At 44.0% G+C, this 14,813-nt stretch overlaps 1 protein-coding gene across 1 annotated transcript in view; it reads right to left on the bottom strand.

Annotated features, from left to right (window-relative positions):
* LOC126092834 (protein O-mannosyl-transferase TMTC2-like) overlaps nt 1–14,813 on the bottom strand; it is a 445,889-nt gene that overhangs the window by 57,929 nt on the left and 373,147 nt on the right. The window contains exon 7 of the mRNA XM_049908564.1: nt 8,525–8,665. Coding sequence (XP_049764521.1) covers nt 8,525–8,665 — 141 coding nt within the window. The remainder of the gene's footprint in view (nt 1–8,524; nt 8,666–14,813) is intronic.

The raw sequence follows: 14,813 nt of genomic DNA, 5'->3' as shown, positions 1-14,813 counted from the left end.
AATGCAGTCGGTAGGCTTAGGGACTGTTCAAAAAATGTTCAAATGTGTTTGAAATCTTATGGGACTTAACTGCTAAGGTCGTCAGCCCCTAAGTTTACACACTACTTAACCTAAATTATCCTAAGGACAAACACACACACCCATGCCCCAGGGAGGACTTGAACCTCAACCGGGACCACCCACACAGCCCATGGCTGCAGCGCCTTATACCGCCTTGCTAATCCCGCGCGCCTGGGGACTATTACTGACGTTTTTTGCCATATATTCGACTGATACTTCTCGTATACTTTTCAAGCCATAAAGTTTTATTGAGTAAGCAGCGGTAAAATAACACATTTACGTCGGCATTCTACACATCCTGTTGTTCAAGTTTTTAAAGCAACAAAGGCTGTAGTTACTGTCGGTATTGTTTGGTAAGCTTCACTCTAAGAATATTCCTTTTTCAAACCAAAGCCGGCTGGGGTGGTCCAGCGGTTGTAGGCACAACAGTCTGGAGCCGCGCGACCGCTACGGTCGCAGGTTCGAATCCTGCCTGGGGCATGGATGTGTGTGATGTCGTTAGGTTAGTTAGGTTTAAGTAGTTATAAGTCCTAGGGGACTGATGACCTCAGAAGTTAAGTCCCATAGTGCTCAGAGCCTTTTTTTTTCAAACCAAACCAGTCAGCCATATTCGAGTTATAACAAACACCCATTTCTTTTAGAAGACCATAAGTTCTTTTCAACAATGAAGTTATTAATATGGGAGCATTATGATGCCTTGTTTGTCCGAACAAAACAGGTTAGGTTAGGTTAGGTTAGGTTAGGTTAGGTTAGCACCTCAGTCTCTTCGTCTTCCTATTACCCGTTTTCATGCGTGTCCTGCTTTATTGCTGCAGTATTCCAACAACGTAACACGCAAGTGTAGCGGGTTGCAAAGTCATCGGTCTGAAGGCGACGCTAGCACTCAGTCCGCCTAACATATGGCGCCCACATCACCAGTGGGAGAAGCGGCAAACACAGCATAGCTTGTTTCCACTATGCGATGTACCGTTAAGTGTCACAGAACATAGCCAACTGTCCATGCGGTATCTGGGCTGCCGAAAGGTCTCGGAATGCTGGTTCCAGTTGACACTTCAACCAAAACAACTAGCAGCCATCGGCCAACCAGCGAGCATCCACCTCGGCGACTTGGCCCTTTGGACAGACCGCCACATAAGATTTTTACCACTCCTCTTGAAACATCATGAACGTCGATACTGAGGCATAGGGATGAACCGAATCTCTCACTATTATTACATGTGCCACCACTTCAGACGAAAACAGAGTTCTGGAAATAGCATTTCGCTGTCGTATTCAGACGTGAAGTTGTTTTGCTGTGTTGTAATTAACATAACTTCATGATCGACAGATTGCAGTTTTTGGGGGTAGTGCCGCCCGCGTGCAGCCAATCCCTCTAGGCAAGGCTTGCACGTACCGACAAAATTGGCAAAACAGCGAATACGTGGAGCTCGTGACAGAATTACGAGAGCCTTGCGGCTGTCCACTACCATTACAGGCGTTTTCAGTCACAGTACAGGTCAATCAAACATGGGTTTTCCGATCGTCAGTGCTTTTACGCAAATAGAGTCTGGAAATCAGCTATTCCAGTTTCTCATTCAGTCAGCACAATCGCTCCTTCTCTTCATTTAAATATTAGAGATAGGGAGACTGATGATCAGTTTAATATTTTTACTTCTCCCACAGCACAATGCTCCGTCCAGATTAGTCGATAATTTTTAAAAGCCAGCTCATTTCGGAAACGATTCTGCGTCTACATGGGAGCGAAAAATCGATTTTTTTTAGGTAAGCAGTCTTCTGATTGGTTTCATGCGGCCAGCCACAAATTTCTCTCCATTGCCAACCTCTTCATCTCAGAGTTGCTCTAGTAACCTTCGTCATCAATTATTTGCTGGATGTATTCTAAACTATGTCTTCTCCTACAATTTTCATCCTCTTGAGATCCCTCTAGCACCATGGAAGTGATTTTTTGACGTCTTAAGAGATGTTCTATTCTTCTGTCCCATCTGGTTGTCAACCTTCTCCATATATTCCTTTCCTCTTCTGTTCAGAAAGTCTTCATTCCTTATACTATCAGTCTACAACATTCGTCTGTAGCATCTCATCTAAAATGCTTCGATCCTCTTCTGTTCCGGTTTTCACACAGTCCACGTTTCACTACTATACAGTGCTGTGCTCTAAACACACATTCCCAGAAATTTCTTCCTCAAATTAAGGCCTATGCTTGATACTAGTACACTTCTTTTGGTCATGAATGCCCTTTTCACCAGTGCTAGTCTGCTTTTAATGTCCTACATACTCCGTCCGTAATTGATTATTTTGCTGACTAAGTAGTCGAAGCACTTAACTTCATCTACTTCGTGACCATCAATTTTCATGAAAAGTTTTTCGCTGTTCTTACTTCTGCTACTTCTCATTACTTTCATCATTCTTCGATTTCCTCTAAATTCATATTCTGAACTCATTAGACTGTTCATTCCACTCAGCAGATCATGAAATTCTTCTTCGCTTTTACTCAGGATTGCAATGTTATCAGAGAATCATATTACTGATAACTTTTCACCTTAAATCATACTTCCACTCTTGTACCTCTCTTTCATTTCCATAACTCCTTCTTCGATCTATAGATTGAACAGTAGGGACGAACGACTGCCCACCTGACGTACACCTTTTTTAATCCGAGAAATTTGTTCTTGGTCTTCCATCTTATTTTTTCCCCTTGGATCTTACCGGTCTCTCTTTATGGCTGAACCCTATGTTTTACAGAGTTTCGAACATCTTGTACCATTTGACACTGTCGAACGCTTTTTCTAGTTCGACAAAAACTATGAACGTGTTCTGATTTTTCATTGTCTTTGTCTTGCTGCCATTATCAACCGAAACGTGAGAACGTGTTGTGTGGTGCCTTTACCATTCCTAAAGCGAACCAGATCGTCATGTAACACATCCTCCATTTTCTTTTCAATTCTTCTATTTATTGTTCTTGTCAGAAACTTGGATGCGTGAGCTGTTAAACAGAATGTACGATAATTCTCGCACTTGTCTGGCTATTGCATTCTTCGGAATTGTGTTGATGATATTTATCCGAAAGTCAGATGGTTTTTCGCAATTCTGCACACCAAATTCAATAGTTTTGCTGCCACTTCCCACAATCATTTTAGAAATTCTGACGGAATATTATCTATCCCTTCTGCCTCATTTGATCTTAAGCTCTTTTAGACTCTGATTCCATTACTGAATCACATGTGTTTTCCGAATGGCCCCTGTTTCTTCTTCTATCACATCACACGTATCTTCCCCCTCACAGAGGACTGCAGTGTACTCTTTCCATCTATTCGCTCTCTCCTGTGCCTTGAACAGTGGAATTCCCTCTTAATGTTACCGCCCTTGCTTTTAATTTCATCGAAGGTTGTTTCGACTTTCCTATATGCCAAGTCAGTCCTTCCGACAAACATTTGCTTTTCGATTTCTTCAAATTTTTTCTGCAGCCATTTCGTGTTAGCTTCCCTGGATTTAATATTTCTTTCGTTCCTCACCGACTCGTATTCTTGAATTTCCCTGAATATTTTTGCACTTCTTTCATCGATCAACTGTTTCCCATAGTTTATTCGCAGTTATCTTCTTTGTATCAACGTTTTTCTTTCCATCTCCTGTGACTGCAGTTTTTAGAGATGCCCATTACTCTTCAACTGTTCTACTGACCCATTCTTTGTAACAGTATCCACAGCCTTAGAGAACTTTAAGCATATGTCTTCATTCCTTAGTACTTCCGTATCCCACTTCATTTAGTATTGATTCTTCCTGACTACTCTATTAAACTTGAGTCTACTCTTCATCACAACTACATTGTGATCTGAGCCTGTACCTGCTCCTGAGTGTGTCTTACAATCCAGTGTCTGATTTCGAAATCTCTGTTTCACCTTGATGTAATCTAACTGAAATCTTCCCCTAACCCCCGGCCTTTTCCAAGTACACCTCCTCCTCTTGTGGTTCTTGAACAGAGTATTCGCTATTAGTAGCTGAAATTTATTACAGAACTCAATTAGTCGTTCACCTCTTCATTCCTTATCCCAAGCTCATATTCTCCAGTAACTTTTTCTTCTGCTCCTTCCCCTATTACTATATTCCAGTCCCCCACGACTATTAGATTTACATCTCCCTTTACGTACTGTTTTGCCTTTTCAGTATCCTCATACACTTCCTCTATCTCTTCACTTTCAGCTGAACCTTCGTTGTCGGTATTGGTTTGCTGTCGATTCTGATAAGAACAACCCTATCACTAAACTGTCCACAGTAACACACTCTCTCCTCTACTTTCCTATTCACAACGAATCCTACACCCATTACCATTTTCTGCTGCTGTTGATATTACCCTATACTCATCTGACCAGAAATCCTTGTTTTCTTCCCATGTCGCTTCACTGACCCCTACCATATCTAGACTGAGCCTTTGCATTTACCTTTTTTGATTTTCTAGCTTCCTTACCGCATTCAGGCTTCTGAGATTCCAAGGCCCGATTCGTAGAACGTTCTTGCTCATTCAGTCTTTTTCTCATGGTAAAACCCCCCTTGGCAGTCCCCTCCCAGAGATCCGAATGGGGGATTATTCCCGAATATTTTGCCAATAGAGAGATCAGTTACAGCCCACATGTCCCACGGGTACAAGATGTGTGTCCTTAATGCAGCGGTTTCCATTGCCTTCTGCACCTCATGCCGTTCATCATTGCTGTTTCTTCCCACTTTAGAGGAGCTTCTGCAGCTAGAACCGCGTTTCCAGAATAGGGGTCGGAGTGACCATCCAGAATCAGTATTGATAGGTCATTCAAGAAATCCGGTTTTATTAGCCTTTACGTTAACATAGCGATTGTCATACACAAGCGTAACGTATTGAAAGTACTTTGCTCGGTTTTAAAAACATAAGAATATATATATGAATGACTCGCACGTAGAGAAAGTAAATATCGTAAATCTATTTGTCTAGGAAGCTAAATTGTTTTGTGCTGAACGATTTTTTTCACACTAAAATATAAAATGTATTAAATTCGCCGTATTTTATTGAGAACCAAGTACTTTTTAGTACAGTGTGTCCAGGGTGGATGCGTGTGCTTGGGGCCAATATTTCGGACACAACACCATAGGTGGTGTACTGTGGTATATTATGCAAGTGACGCGCTCAGCTTAGTAAAAGGGACGTCAAAGTGATACGTTACTCGACGCGACTGACGCTGTATTAATTTCGTTATACACTCCTGGAAATTGATATAATAACACCGTGAATTCATTGTCCCAGGAAGGGGAAACTTTATTGACACATTCCTGGGGTCAGATACATCACATGATCACACTGACAGAACCACAGGCACATAGACACAGGCAACAGAGCATGCACAATGTCGGCACTAGTACAGTGTATATCCACCTTTCGCAGCAATGCAGGCTGCTATTCTCCCATGGAGACGATCGTAGAGATGCTGGATGTAGTCCTGTGGAACGGCTTGCCATGCCATTTCCACCTGGCGCCTCAGTTGGACCAGCGTTCGTGCTGGACGTGCAGACCGCGTGAGACGACGCTTCATCCAGTCCCAAACATGCTCAATGGGGGACAGATCCGGAGATCTTGCTGGCCAGGGTAGTTGACTTACACCTTCTAGAGCACGTTGGGTGGCACGGGATACATGCGGACGTGCATTGTCCTGTTGGAACAGCAAGTTCCCTTGCCGGTCTAGGAATGGTTGAACGATGGGTTCGATGACGGTTTGGATGTACCGTGCACTATTCAGTGTCCCCTCGACGATCACCAGTGGTGTACGGCCAGTGTAGGAGATCGCTCCCCACACCATGATGCCGGGTGTTGGCCCTGTGTGCCTCGGTCGTATGCAGTCCTGATTGTGGCGCTCACCTGCACGGCGCCAAACACGCATACGACCATCATTGGCACCAAGGCAGAAGCGACTCTCATCGCTGAAGACTACACGTCTCCATTCGTCCCTCCATTCACGCCTGTCGCGACACCACTGGAGGCGGGCTGCACGATACTGGGGCGTGAGCGGAAGACGGCCTAACGGTGTGCGGGACCGTAGCCCAGCTTCATGGAGACGGTTGCGAATGGTCCTCGCCGATACCCCAGGAGCAACAGTGTCCCTAATTTGCTGGGAAGTGGCGGTGCGGTCCCCTACGGCACTGCGTAGGATCCTACGGTCTTGGCGTGCATCCGTGCGTCGCTGCGGTCCGGACCCAGGTCGACGGGCACGTGCACCTTCCGCCGACCACTGGCGACAACATCGATGTACTGTGGAGACCTCACGCCCCACGTGTTGAGCAATTCGGCGGTACGTCCACTCGGCCTCCCGCATACCCACTATGCGCCCTCGCTCAAAGTCCGTCAACTGCACATACGGTTCACGTCCACGCTGTCGCGGCATGCTACCAGTGTTGAAGAGTGCGATGGAGCTCCGTATGCCACGGCAAACTGGCTGACACTGACGGCGGCGGTGCACAAATGCTGCGCAGCTAGCGCCATTCGACGGCCAACACCGCGGTTCCTGGTGTGTCCGCTGTGCCGTGCGTGTGATCATTGCTTGTACAGCCCTCTCGCAGTGTCCGGAGCAAGTATGGTGGGTCTGACACACCTGTGTCAATGTGTATTTTTTTCCATTTCCAGGAGTGTATTTCTCTGTTTCTGTGTTACAACTTGCAGTATGCTGTTTCAAGATTACGCTACATTGAAGACTCATCATTCACACGTCACCATTGGTGCAATCCTTATAATTGTTGTGTTTGTGGTCTTCAGTCCAAGGACTGGTTTGATGCAGCTCTGCGCGCTACTCTATCCTGTGCAAGCTTCTTCATCTCCCAGTACCTACTGCAACCTATATCCTTCTGAATCTGTTTAGCGTATTTATTTCTTCGTCTCCCTCTACGATTTTTATCCTCCGCGCTGCCCTCCAATACTAAATTGGTGATCCCTTGATGCTTCAGAATATGTCCTACCAACCGATCCCTTCTTCTAGTCAAGTTGTTTATTTTCTCCCCAATTTTAGTCAAAACTTCCTCATTAGTTATGTGATCTACCCATCTAATCTTCAGTATTCTTCTGTAGCACCACATTTCGAAAGCTTCTATTCTCTTTTTGTCTAAACTATTTACTATCCACGTTTCACTTCCATACATGGCTACACTCCATGCAAATACTTTCATGAAAGACTTCCTGACACTTAAATCTATACTCGATGTTAACAAATTCCTCTTCTTCAGAAACGCTTTTCTTGCCATTGCCAGTCTACATTTTATATCCTCTCTACTTCGACCATCATCAGTTATTTTGCTCCCCAAATAGCAAAACTCCTTTACTACTTTAAGTGTCTCATTTCCTAATCTAATTCCCTTAGCATCACCCGACTTAATTCGACTTATTCCATTATCCTCGTTTTGCTTTTGTTGATATTCATTATATATCCTCTTTTCAAGACACTGTTCATGCCGTTCAGCTGCTCTTGCAGGTCCTTTGTTGTCTCTGACAGAATTACAATGTCATCGGCAAATCTGAAAGTTTTTGTTTCTTCTCCATGGATTTCAATTACTACTACTAATTTTTCTTTTGATTCCTTTACTGTTTGCTCAATATACAGATTGAATAACATCGGGGATAGGCTACAACCCTGTCTCACTCCCTTCCCAACCACTGTTCCCTTTCCTACCCCTCGACTCTTATAACTGCCATCTGGTTTCTGTACAGATTGTAAATAGCCTTCCGCTCCCTGTATTTTACCCCTACCTTGTAATTAATTTCCAGTTAATGAGGCATCGATGGTTAAAGACTTCAAGGGATATTAAAATGAGCGAGTGAAAATTGGATGTCTTTGGTACAATGAAGTGGTTAAACATATGGATTACGGAGTTGAAGGAAGTAGGTTTTCACCCTGCTTTGTGCTAATTTTTTTTTCTTCTTAAATGTTTTGACACTTTCTGGGATATTGTTAGGAATTTAATACTTGTACTTTCTGAAATATTCGATCTTATTTACGCCTACGAGCTCGCTCCTTCAGGAATGAGTGCTTTCGATTTTAGAGTTTCGACTTTAGTTGAATTAGAAAACGAAGGAATAAATTGCTGCGACTGAAATGATAAGCAATGTCATTCTATTCTTGCTAGTTTTTCTGTTTTTCCTAATATGTTGCCATTTCCGAAAATGTGGTGGGACAGAACCAAAACAAAAATAGCTTAAATTCATGTTCTTCCGTATCACAAATGTTTGGCTACTTATTTACAAATATGTCGTGATCTCCGATGGCGTGGATCGGCAGGAACCTGAAGAGACAACTTCGAATATTACTAGTTAAATATTTAGCTGCTGTTTCTGCAATTTCCGAAGGTGCACTGGCCCACGGGAGACGTTGATATCAGTGCCACGTTCGGCTTATTCTAAATGTGCTCCTGGACACCTGCACTTCATTTATTCGCTTCCGAGTAAGTCGTGTACAATACTCACGTTCATTGCGAGCAGACTGCCGTAGGTGACGTGTGCGGGCACGTGCTGCGGTTCTGCCTGCAGCGCAGCCCGGAACCACTGCTCCGCCTGCTCGTAGTGGCGCATGCGCACCAGCGTCTCCCCCAGCAGGTTGTACAGCGCCTGCGAACAGCAACACGCCCCGCTGTTACAGACTGTAAGGTCAAAGTCAGCGTATCAACTACTTATAAGTTGTGGTATTGATCAGAAGACCCAAAGTAGACCTAGTTATGTTTATAGCAACATGCAATTTACATTGTATACACGCTCCTGTAGAAAAGTTAGTAGTGACGAAAAAATTCGTGTATGGATGATGTACTTGCTGAAAATGTAACTGTAACTAGAGATATTACATTGTACTACAATTGTTTATCATGTGTGATCTTTGACTTCTGTAACCTGTAAGCGTACATCTGGTGAACGGGGGTTCAAGGTGTGGTGTCACCGCCAGACACCACACTTGCTAGGTGGTAGCCTTTAAATCGGCCGCGGTCCGTTAGTATACGTCGGACCCGCGTGTCGCCACTATCAGTGATTGCAAACCGAGCGCCGCCACACGGCAGGTATAGAGAGACTTCCTAACATTCTCCCCAGTTGTACAGCCGACTTTGCTAGCGATGGTTCACTGACAAATTACGCTCTCATTTGCCGAGACGATAGTTAGCATAGCCTTCAGCTACGTCATTTGCTACGACCGAGCAAGGCGCCATTACCAGTTACTATTGATGCAGTAAAACATGTACTGTCAAGAGCGATGTTCACCAATTATGGATTAAAGTTAAGTATTCCAGCAGCTACGTACTTTATTTGCTAGTCTCAATTACTTTACCTGTTCCAGACCTCACGCCAGCCTGCGTGAGCTTAAACGCGTGCCTTTCGGCTTCCTCCTAGTGGATTGGCTGTCTTGCCAGTCCACAACACAAGGATGCAACGGTTTGAAAAAATTCGAAAGCATAGTGCCGCACTGCCCGCTCAGCGCCTAGCGAGTCAGTGATGCAACCCGCACGACTTGGCTCGGCGCACCATGGTAGGCGTGCTGCTACTATTGGTTCAAATGGCTCTGAGCACTATGGGACTTGACATCTGTGGTCATCAGTCCCCTACAAATTAGAACTACTTAAACCTAACTAACCTAAGGACATCACACACATCCATGCCCGAGGCAGGATTCGAACCTGCGACCGTAGCGGTCTCGCGGTTCCAGACTGAAGCGCCTAGAACCGCTCGGCCACTCTGGCCGGCCTGCTAGTATTACTACAGAGTCTAAGTCTGTTATCAGGGCGTTACGTAATGAAGATCATTCGTCTCCTATATAAGCGGGCAGTGCACGCCAGCGGAACCATTCCGCTGTGAGCTCTATCTGCAACAGCACTGAAGCACTATGCCTCGTCGACGTGTGCATCGTCAACGCTGCCACCGCATGCCTGTGTTCAAACATATTATTAGCCTCGAGATTAAACTTGGAGGAAATGGAACAGCCCAAGCAGTTATATTAAATGGACCTATATTTTTCCTTCGCTGCAGGATTAATTTCACTTTGGACGTCGCTTCTGGAAATTCTGTTAGTGGTTGGTTTACCCTAGGCATCGTTCGTTGTGAAAACGCCTCCCTTCGTGGACTTGAATCTTTCGCCGATCGAGATGTCATCGCCTACAAGACGTGGCACTGTGGAATTACATCATTACTTTCCAAGTTTCGCTCCTCTTTTGTAAGTATATTACTTAGCGAACAATCACGTTGCGTGACGAACACGGCACTAAACGTTAAACAGCTAGGCTGGGAAATGAGGGAACGAAGTGTTTCGTAACTGAGTCCTTCCATGTAAACTTCGCGGTTAATTCGCTGCCTCAGATTCGGAAAAATTTCCAAATCTTTCTTTATATGTTCCATCTTCATCAAGTGCTTGGTTATGTTATGAAGAAATTGTACATCACGGAGACCACAGAATGAGAACAATCAGGCAAGGTCCTACCACAAGTTAAAGGAAAAAACTTAACAGTGACATGTGACGACGGCACACAGAACCTGTATTTATTTATCACAACCTCGAGCTTCGATCTCCTGGCCTATCACCGACGTCCACAGCCGCCGACGATATTCACTTAGATGTCATCACTCAGCAACTGGGCCACAGTGTCCGCAACTGACTGTTTCTCTAACGACGAGAAACACAGAATTTCTTTCACTTCCTCTGGGCCAATATGCCATCCTGTGTATACTTCTTAATTTTCTTTCCTCTCTCTCTCTCAAATTTCCATAATACTTAACAAATTCACACAAGAATAACTTTTGTTCTTTCGGAGCCGCAGGGCAAAATATCGCTGATCCATAGTCATCCAAACTATCAAGAGGGAAAATAACACACAAAAAATTTACTAAATTGTATCTAAAAGTCAGATACAACATTACACCTGAAACGAACATCCTAGTAACGTTTAAATGCAAATACACATTGCAACACATACAGCATATGGTAGCATCAATATTACACGCAAGAGCACCGGACGATGGGAGTATACCGAAATGAGCTCATTATGACTTAGACAATGAAAGGCATATAGAGAGCAGTACAACTGGTATATCTTAATCGCAACGTCGAGGCAAGCGCAGGTTTAATAATTATCTTTACTTCTCGTAATTGTGTAGTTTAGTGTTTATCACTACCAATATAACAATTTAGCAGAAGTAAATTGAAAGAAATAGTTGTACTTACCACGATAGCTGACGGAAATGTGACATAAACGAACAACACGAAATAATGTGATTTGTATAGCACAGATTCACACAACAATCCTGTTTCCTCCTCACGCAGAATTTCTTAATGTAGCTGACCACATTTTTAGCGTCAATTGTTCAGCAAGTTCACGTACCCCAATGAATAAAGCCATGACACTTCAGGAAAGGAACCACCATTTCAGAGTCAATCTCTACATCTTGTACTGACCGCGATAGCAAACTGCAGTACTGACATTGATCAGTAGCAACTGAATTGTTCAGTTACTATCTGAAGTGCCAGTTGCACAGCTCTGTGACCAAATAATACTGGCACACCAGGGAGAATTTCTATACTGAGTAACGATTTTCTAGGCATTCTTTCAAAGGCCGTATCTAATTTGTATATTTAATGCTCAGTTAAAACTAATACGCCACGTGTCATACTGTCCGAGGAAGATGCCGAACATCATGCGGTCCCTTCGCCTATTTAGGGGGTGTTAGTTCCCGCGCAACAGAAGAGATAGTGTTTGATTACGTGTAAACAGTGGTAAGTGACAAAAACATGGCGGCTAGTGATACGAACGAGTGCGGTGTTCCTCCCAGGAAAATGCTTTTCAGGGACGATTTGTACAAATGTAAGGATGATGTGGATAACTAAAACTCCAATAAAGATCTTCAATATGGTCCTGAATGCAGATGTGCTTCAGAAGTTCTCACTGATCAGGTAAATATGAATAATTCTTTCAACAAATGCACACTACCAGTTGTTGATGAAGTGCGATTTGTTACGCCACACACGGCATATATAAGAACTTTTTATAGGTCCCCGTTTCAAACATGCAGGGCAACTTTCAAATGACTAATAGCATAAATAAATCTCCGTCGATTCAGATTCTACGCATCTTTTGAATGCTAGGATCATCAAGGAAATAAAAGAATTTTTAACGATTTATTACAGTCAATTCATAAGTAGCACTTGCGACACAGCTGAACTGAGCAGTGGGATATTACATTCTAGAGGAGAGGTGTTTTCAGATTTGCCCCTGTCTTTACAAGTACTTTTTCTCGGTTTTTCTAAACCGTCCCAGCGGAATTTTAAGATGGCTCCTTTGAATTTTAAGATGGCTCCAACCGTAGTCCAGTTCGAGGTTGTGGTCTTAATACAATGATTTCCGTGTGGATTCGGTGATATACTCTCCTTATATTCTCCTGCAATAATTAAAGAGGCGTTCAAATCAACAAAATCCAAAATAAAGGTCAGGGGGTACAACTTACAAAACTTTGAAATTAAAGCACGAATTGGACAGAGTGATGGACTCATAATAATTTTGTGCTACCTTTCGGATACTTATCTTAAGACAAAATTAAAAACTAAAATAGTAAGAACTCATACTAGGAGAGTCTGCCTTTGTTTTGCAGACTACCTTGCGATTCCGTGACACTCCATTCACACAGTTCAAAAACAAAATATCAGTAACAGAGCGAAAGGACTGGGGTTTCAGATATAATTTAAATAAAAAGAAGTACATTGTCAACAATAATCTGGCACTCAAAAGTCTAGAGAAAATGGAGACAGCCTTCAGACTTATAAAAGACATTTAGTCAGCTGTGCAATGTGTCTTTCAGGTGTGGCCAGTTTTCTGAAACACTGAAACACACTTTAGTGAAATCACTTTATAAAACCGGTCACATGGAGAATATAGACAATTACCGGACAATTTCTTTGCTACCTGCGTTTTCAGAAGTTTATGAGAAACCTTTGTGTAGGAGAGTAGTGATACATCTTGTTCTGGCGTAACCACAAGCGCCGGAACGAAGGCGACGAACGCACAGACCAGAGAAGACGGTGCGGAAACGTCAGCCAATAGCCCGCAGACAAAGACCGTGCCGTCCTGGGAGCGCCCCCTGCGAGAAGTGAACATAAGGGCTGCCAGCCTCGGCCGCTCAGATCGGCCAGAATACGGACATCAGTGGACAGTTACAGGCAGCACTCGCAGAACAGATTGTAGTGATCTGTATCAAGTGCTTATTTGGACTTCGTATATAGCGAAGACTATTACTGTATGAATGCAGAGTCTCACGGCGATAACATTGAATAAAATGTTCTCGGGTTTCCAAACGCGTCAGTTGCTTAAAACTACACGAGCTTTCGGCCAAGTACTCCTTGGCCACTGTCAAGTGTTATGACTGCCAGTGGGCTGTTGGTGCGCCCTTATAAACGCTAGCTGCCGGCTGTGACGTCACTGGTGCCCGTCACATTGCCATATATGGGCATGTTTTGAGTCGGCGTTCGATGTTCCCTCTTCAACCGCACGATCGCTGGATCCCACGCAGCGCTGAGCTGCAAACCACCGTCTCTATTTAGGGTGTTTGCGGTAATTTTTATTTCAATAGCATTCCAAGAACGCTGCATCCCTTAGGTGCCCTGTAAGCGAAGCGTAAGCAAGCTCCTACACATCTTAGTGTACATCATTTACTGCCAGACGGGACGTTTGGATTCGGGAAAGGGTTATCCAAAGAAAATGCAGTTTATTCTCCTGTTTGTGAGACACTGTGAAGGATAAGCTACAAGTTGAGGACAGTAGCTAATTTCTGTGATTTAACAGCAGGAGAACGAAGTACTTTTGCATAAGTTGGACGACATGGGATCAGAGAGAAATGTCAACAATCGTTTACGTCGTATCTCGAAAGTAAGATGCACAAGATTGTCCTCGAGGGTCAAGAAAAGCCGGTCAGAGTCGCCGAGCGGTTCTAGGAGCTATAGTCGGGAGCTGCGTGACCGCTGCGGTCGCAGGTACGAATCCTGCCTCAGGCATGGATGTGTGTCATGTCCTTAGGTTAGTTAGGTTTAAGTAGTTCTAAGTTCTAGGGGACTGATGACCTCAGAAGTTGTCCCATAGTGCTCAGAGCCATTTTTGGTCAAGAAGTAGGGAACAGGCGTGACTTTAACTAGCGTCCTGTAAAGTTCTGTTTTCGATTCATTTTTTCCACGATAGATAGGGCGTCCATACCTGAAGTTCCAGTTTCAAAACGCTGTAGAAAGAGAACCACTGTTCAAAATAACATCAAATCTGAACGACATATTGTTGACACATGTGGAAACCGTCATGGAAAAAACCGTTAATGTTTGACCTATAGATGGCGCTGAAATTGTCAGAACATGCACACCAGAAGACAAGCGGCACACGACTGTCCATCAGTTTGCTTGCGAGACATCCAATATAACTGTCTCCTTGAAGGATCGAGTACATCTGGTAAAGCTCAGTTACGAGAACGGTAACTATGCGCCAGTAGTCCTACAGAGATTCCAGACGCCCGAGGGTATGAAAATCCAGTGGTCCAATGTCTGCTAAGGATGTGGAGAAAATGATTACAAACTTCTAAAAGACAGGTTCTTTTGAAGTGCAATATGACTAAGGGATGAAAGCAGTGTCGAACAAATGGCCACAGCACTGCAGCAGGGGTGGGCTATGGTGTCCAAATACGCAGTGCACGGGGAATTGCCCGACCGCCTGCGGTCACGGTGCAAAAAATCCTACGAATCATCCTGCATTGC

Source organism: Schistocerca cancellata, chromosome 7, assembly GCF_023864275.1.
Source record: "Schistocerca cancellata isolate TAMUIC-IGC-003103 chromosome 7, iqSchCanc2.1, whole genome shotgun sequence".
Classification (NCBI taxonomy): domain Eukaryota; kingdom Metazoa; phylum Arthropoda; class Insecta; order Orthoptera; family Acrididae; genus Schistocerca; species Schistocerca cancellata.
The sequence above is the reverse complement of the archived record's forward strand: the minus strand, read 5'-3'. Positions and strand labels throughout refer to the sequence as shown.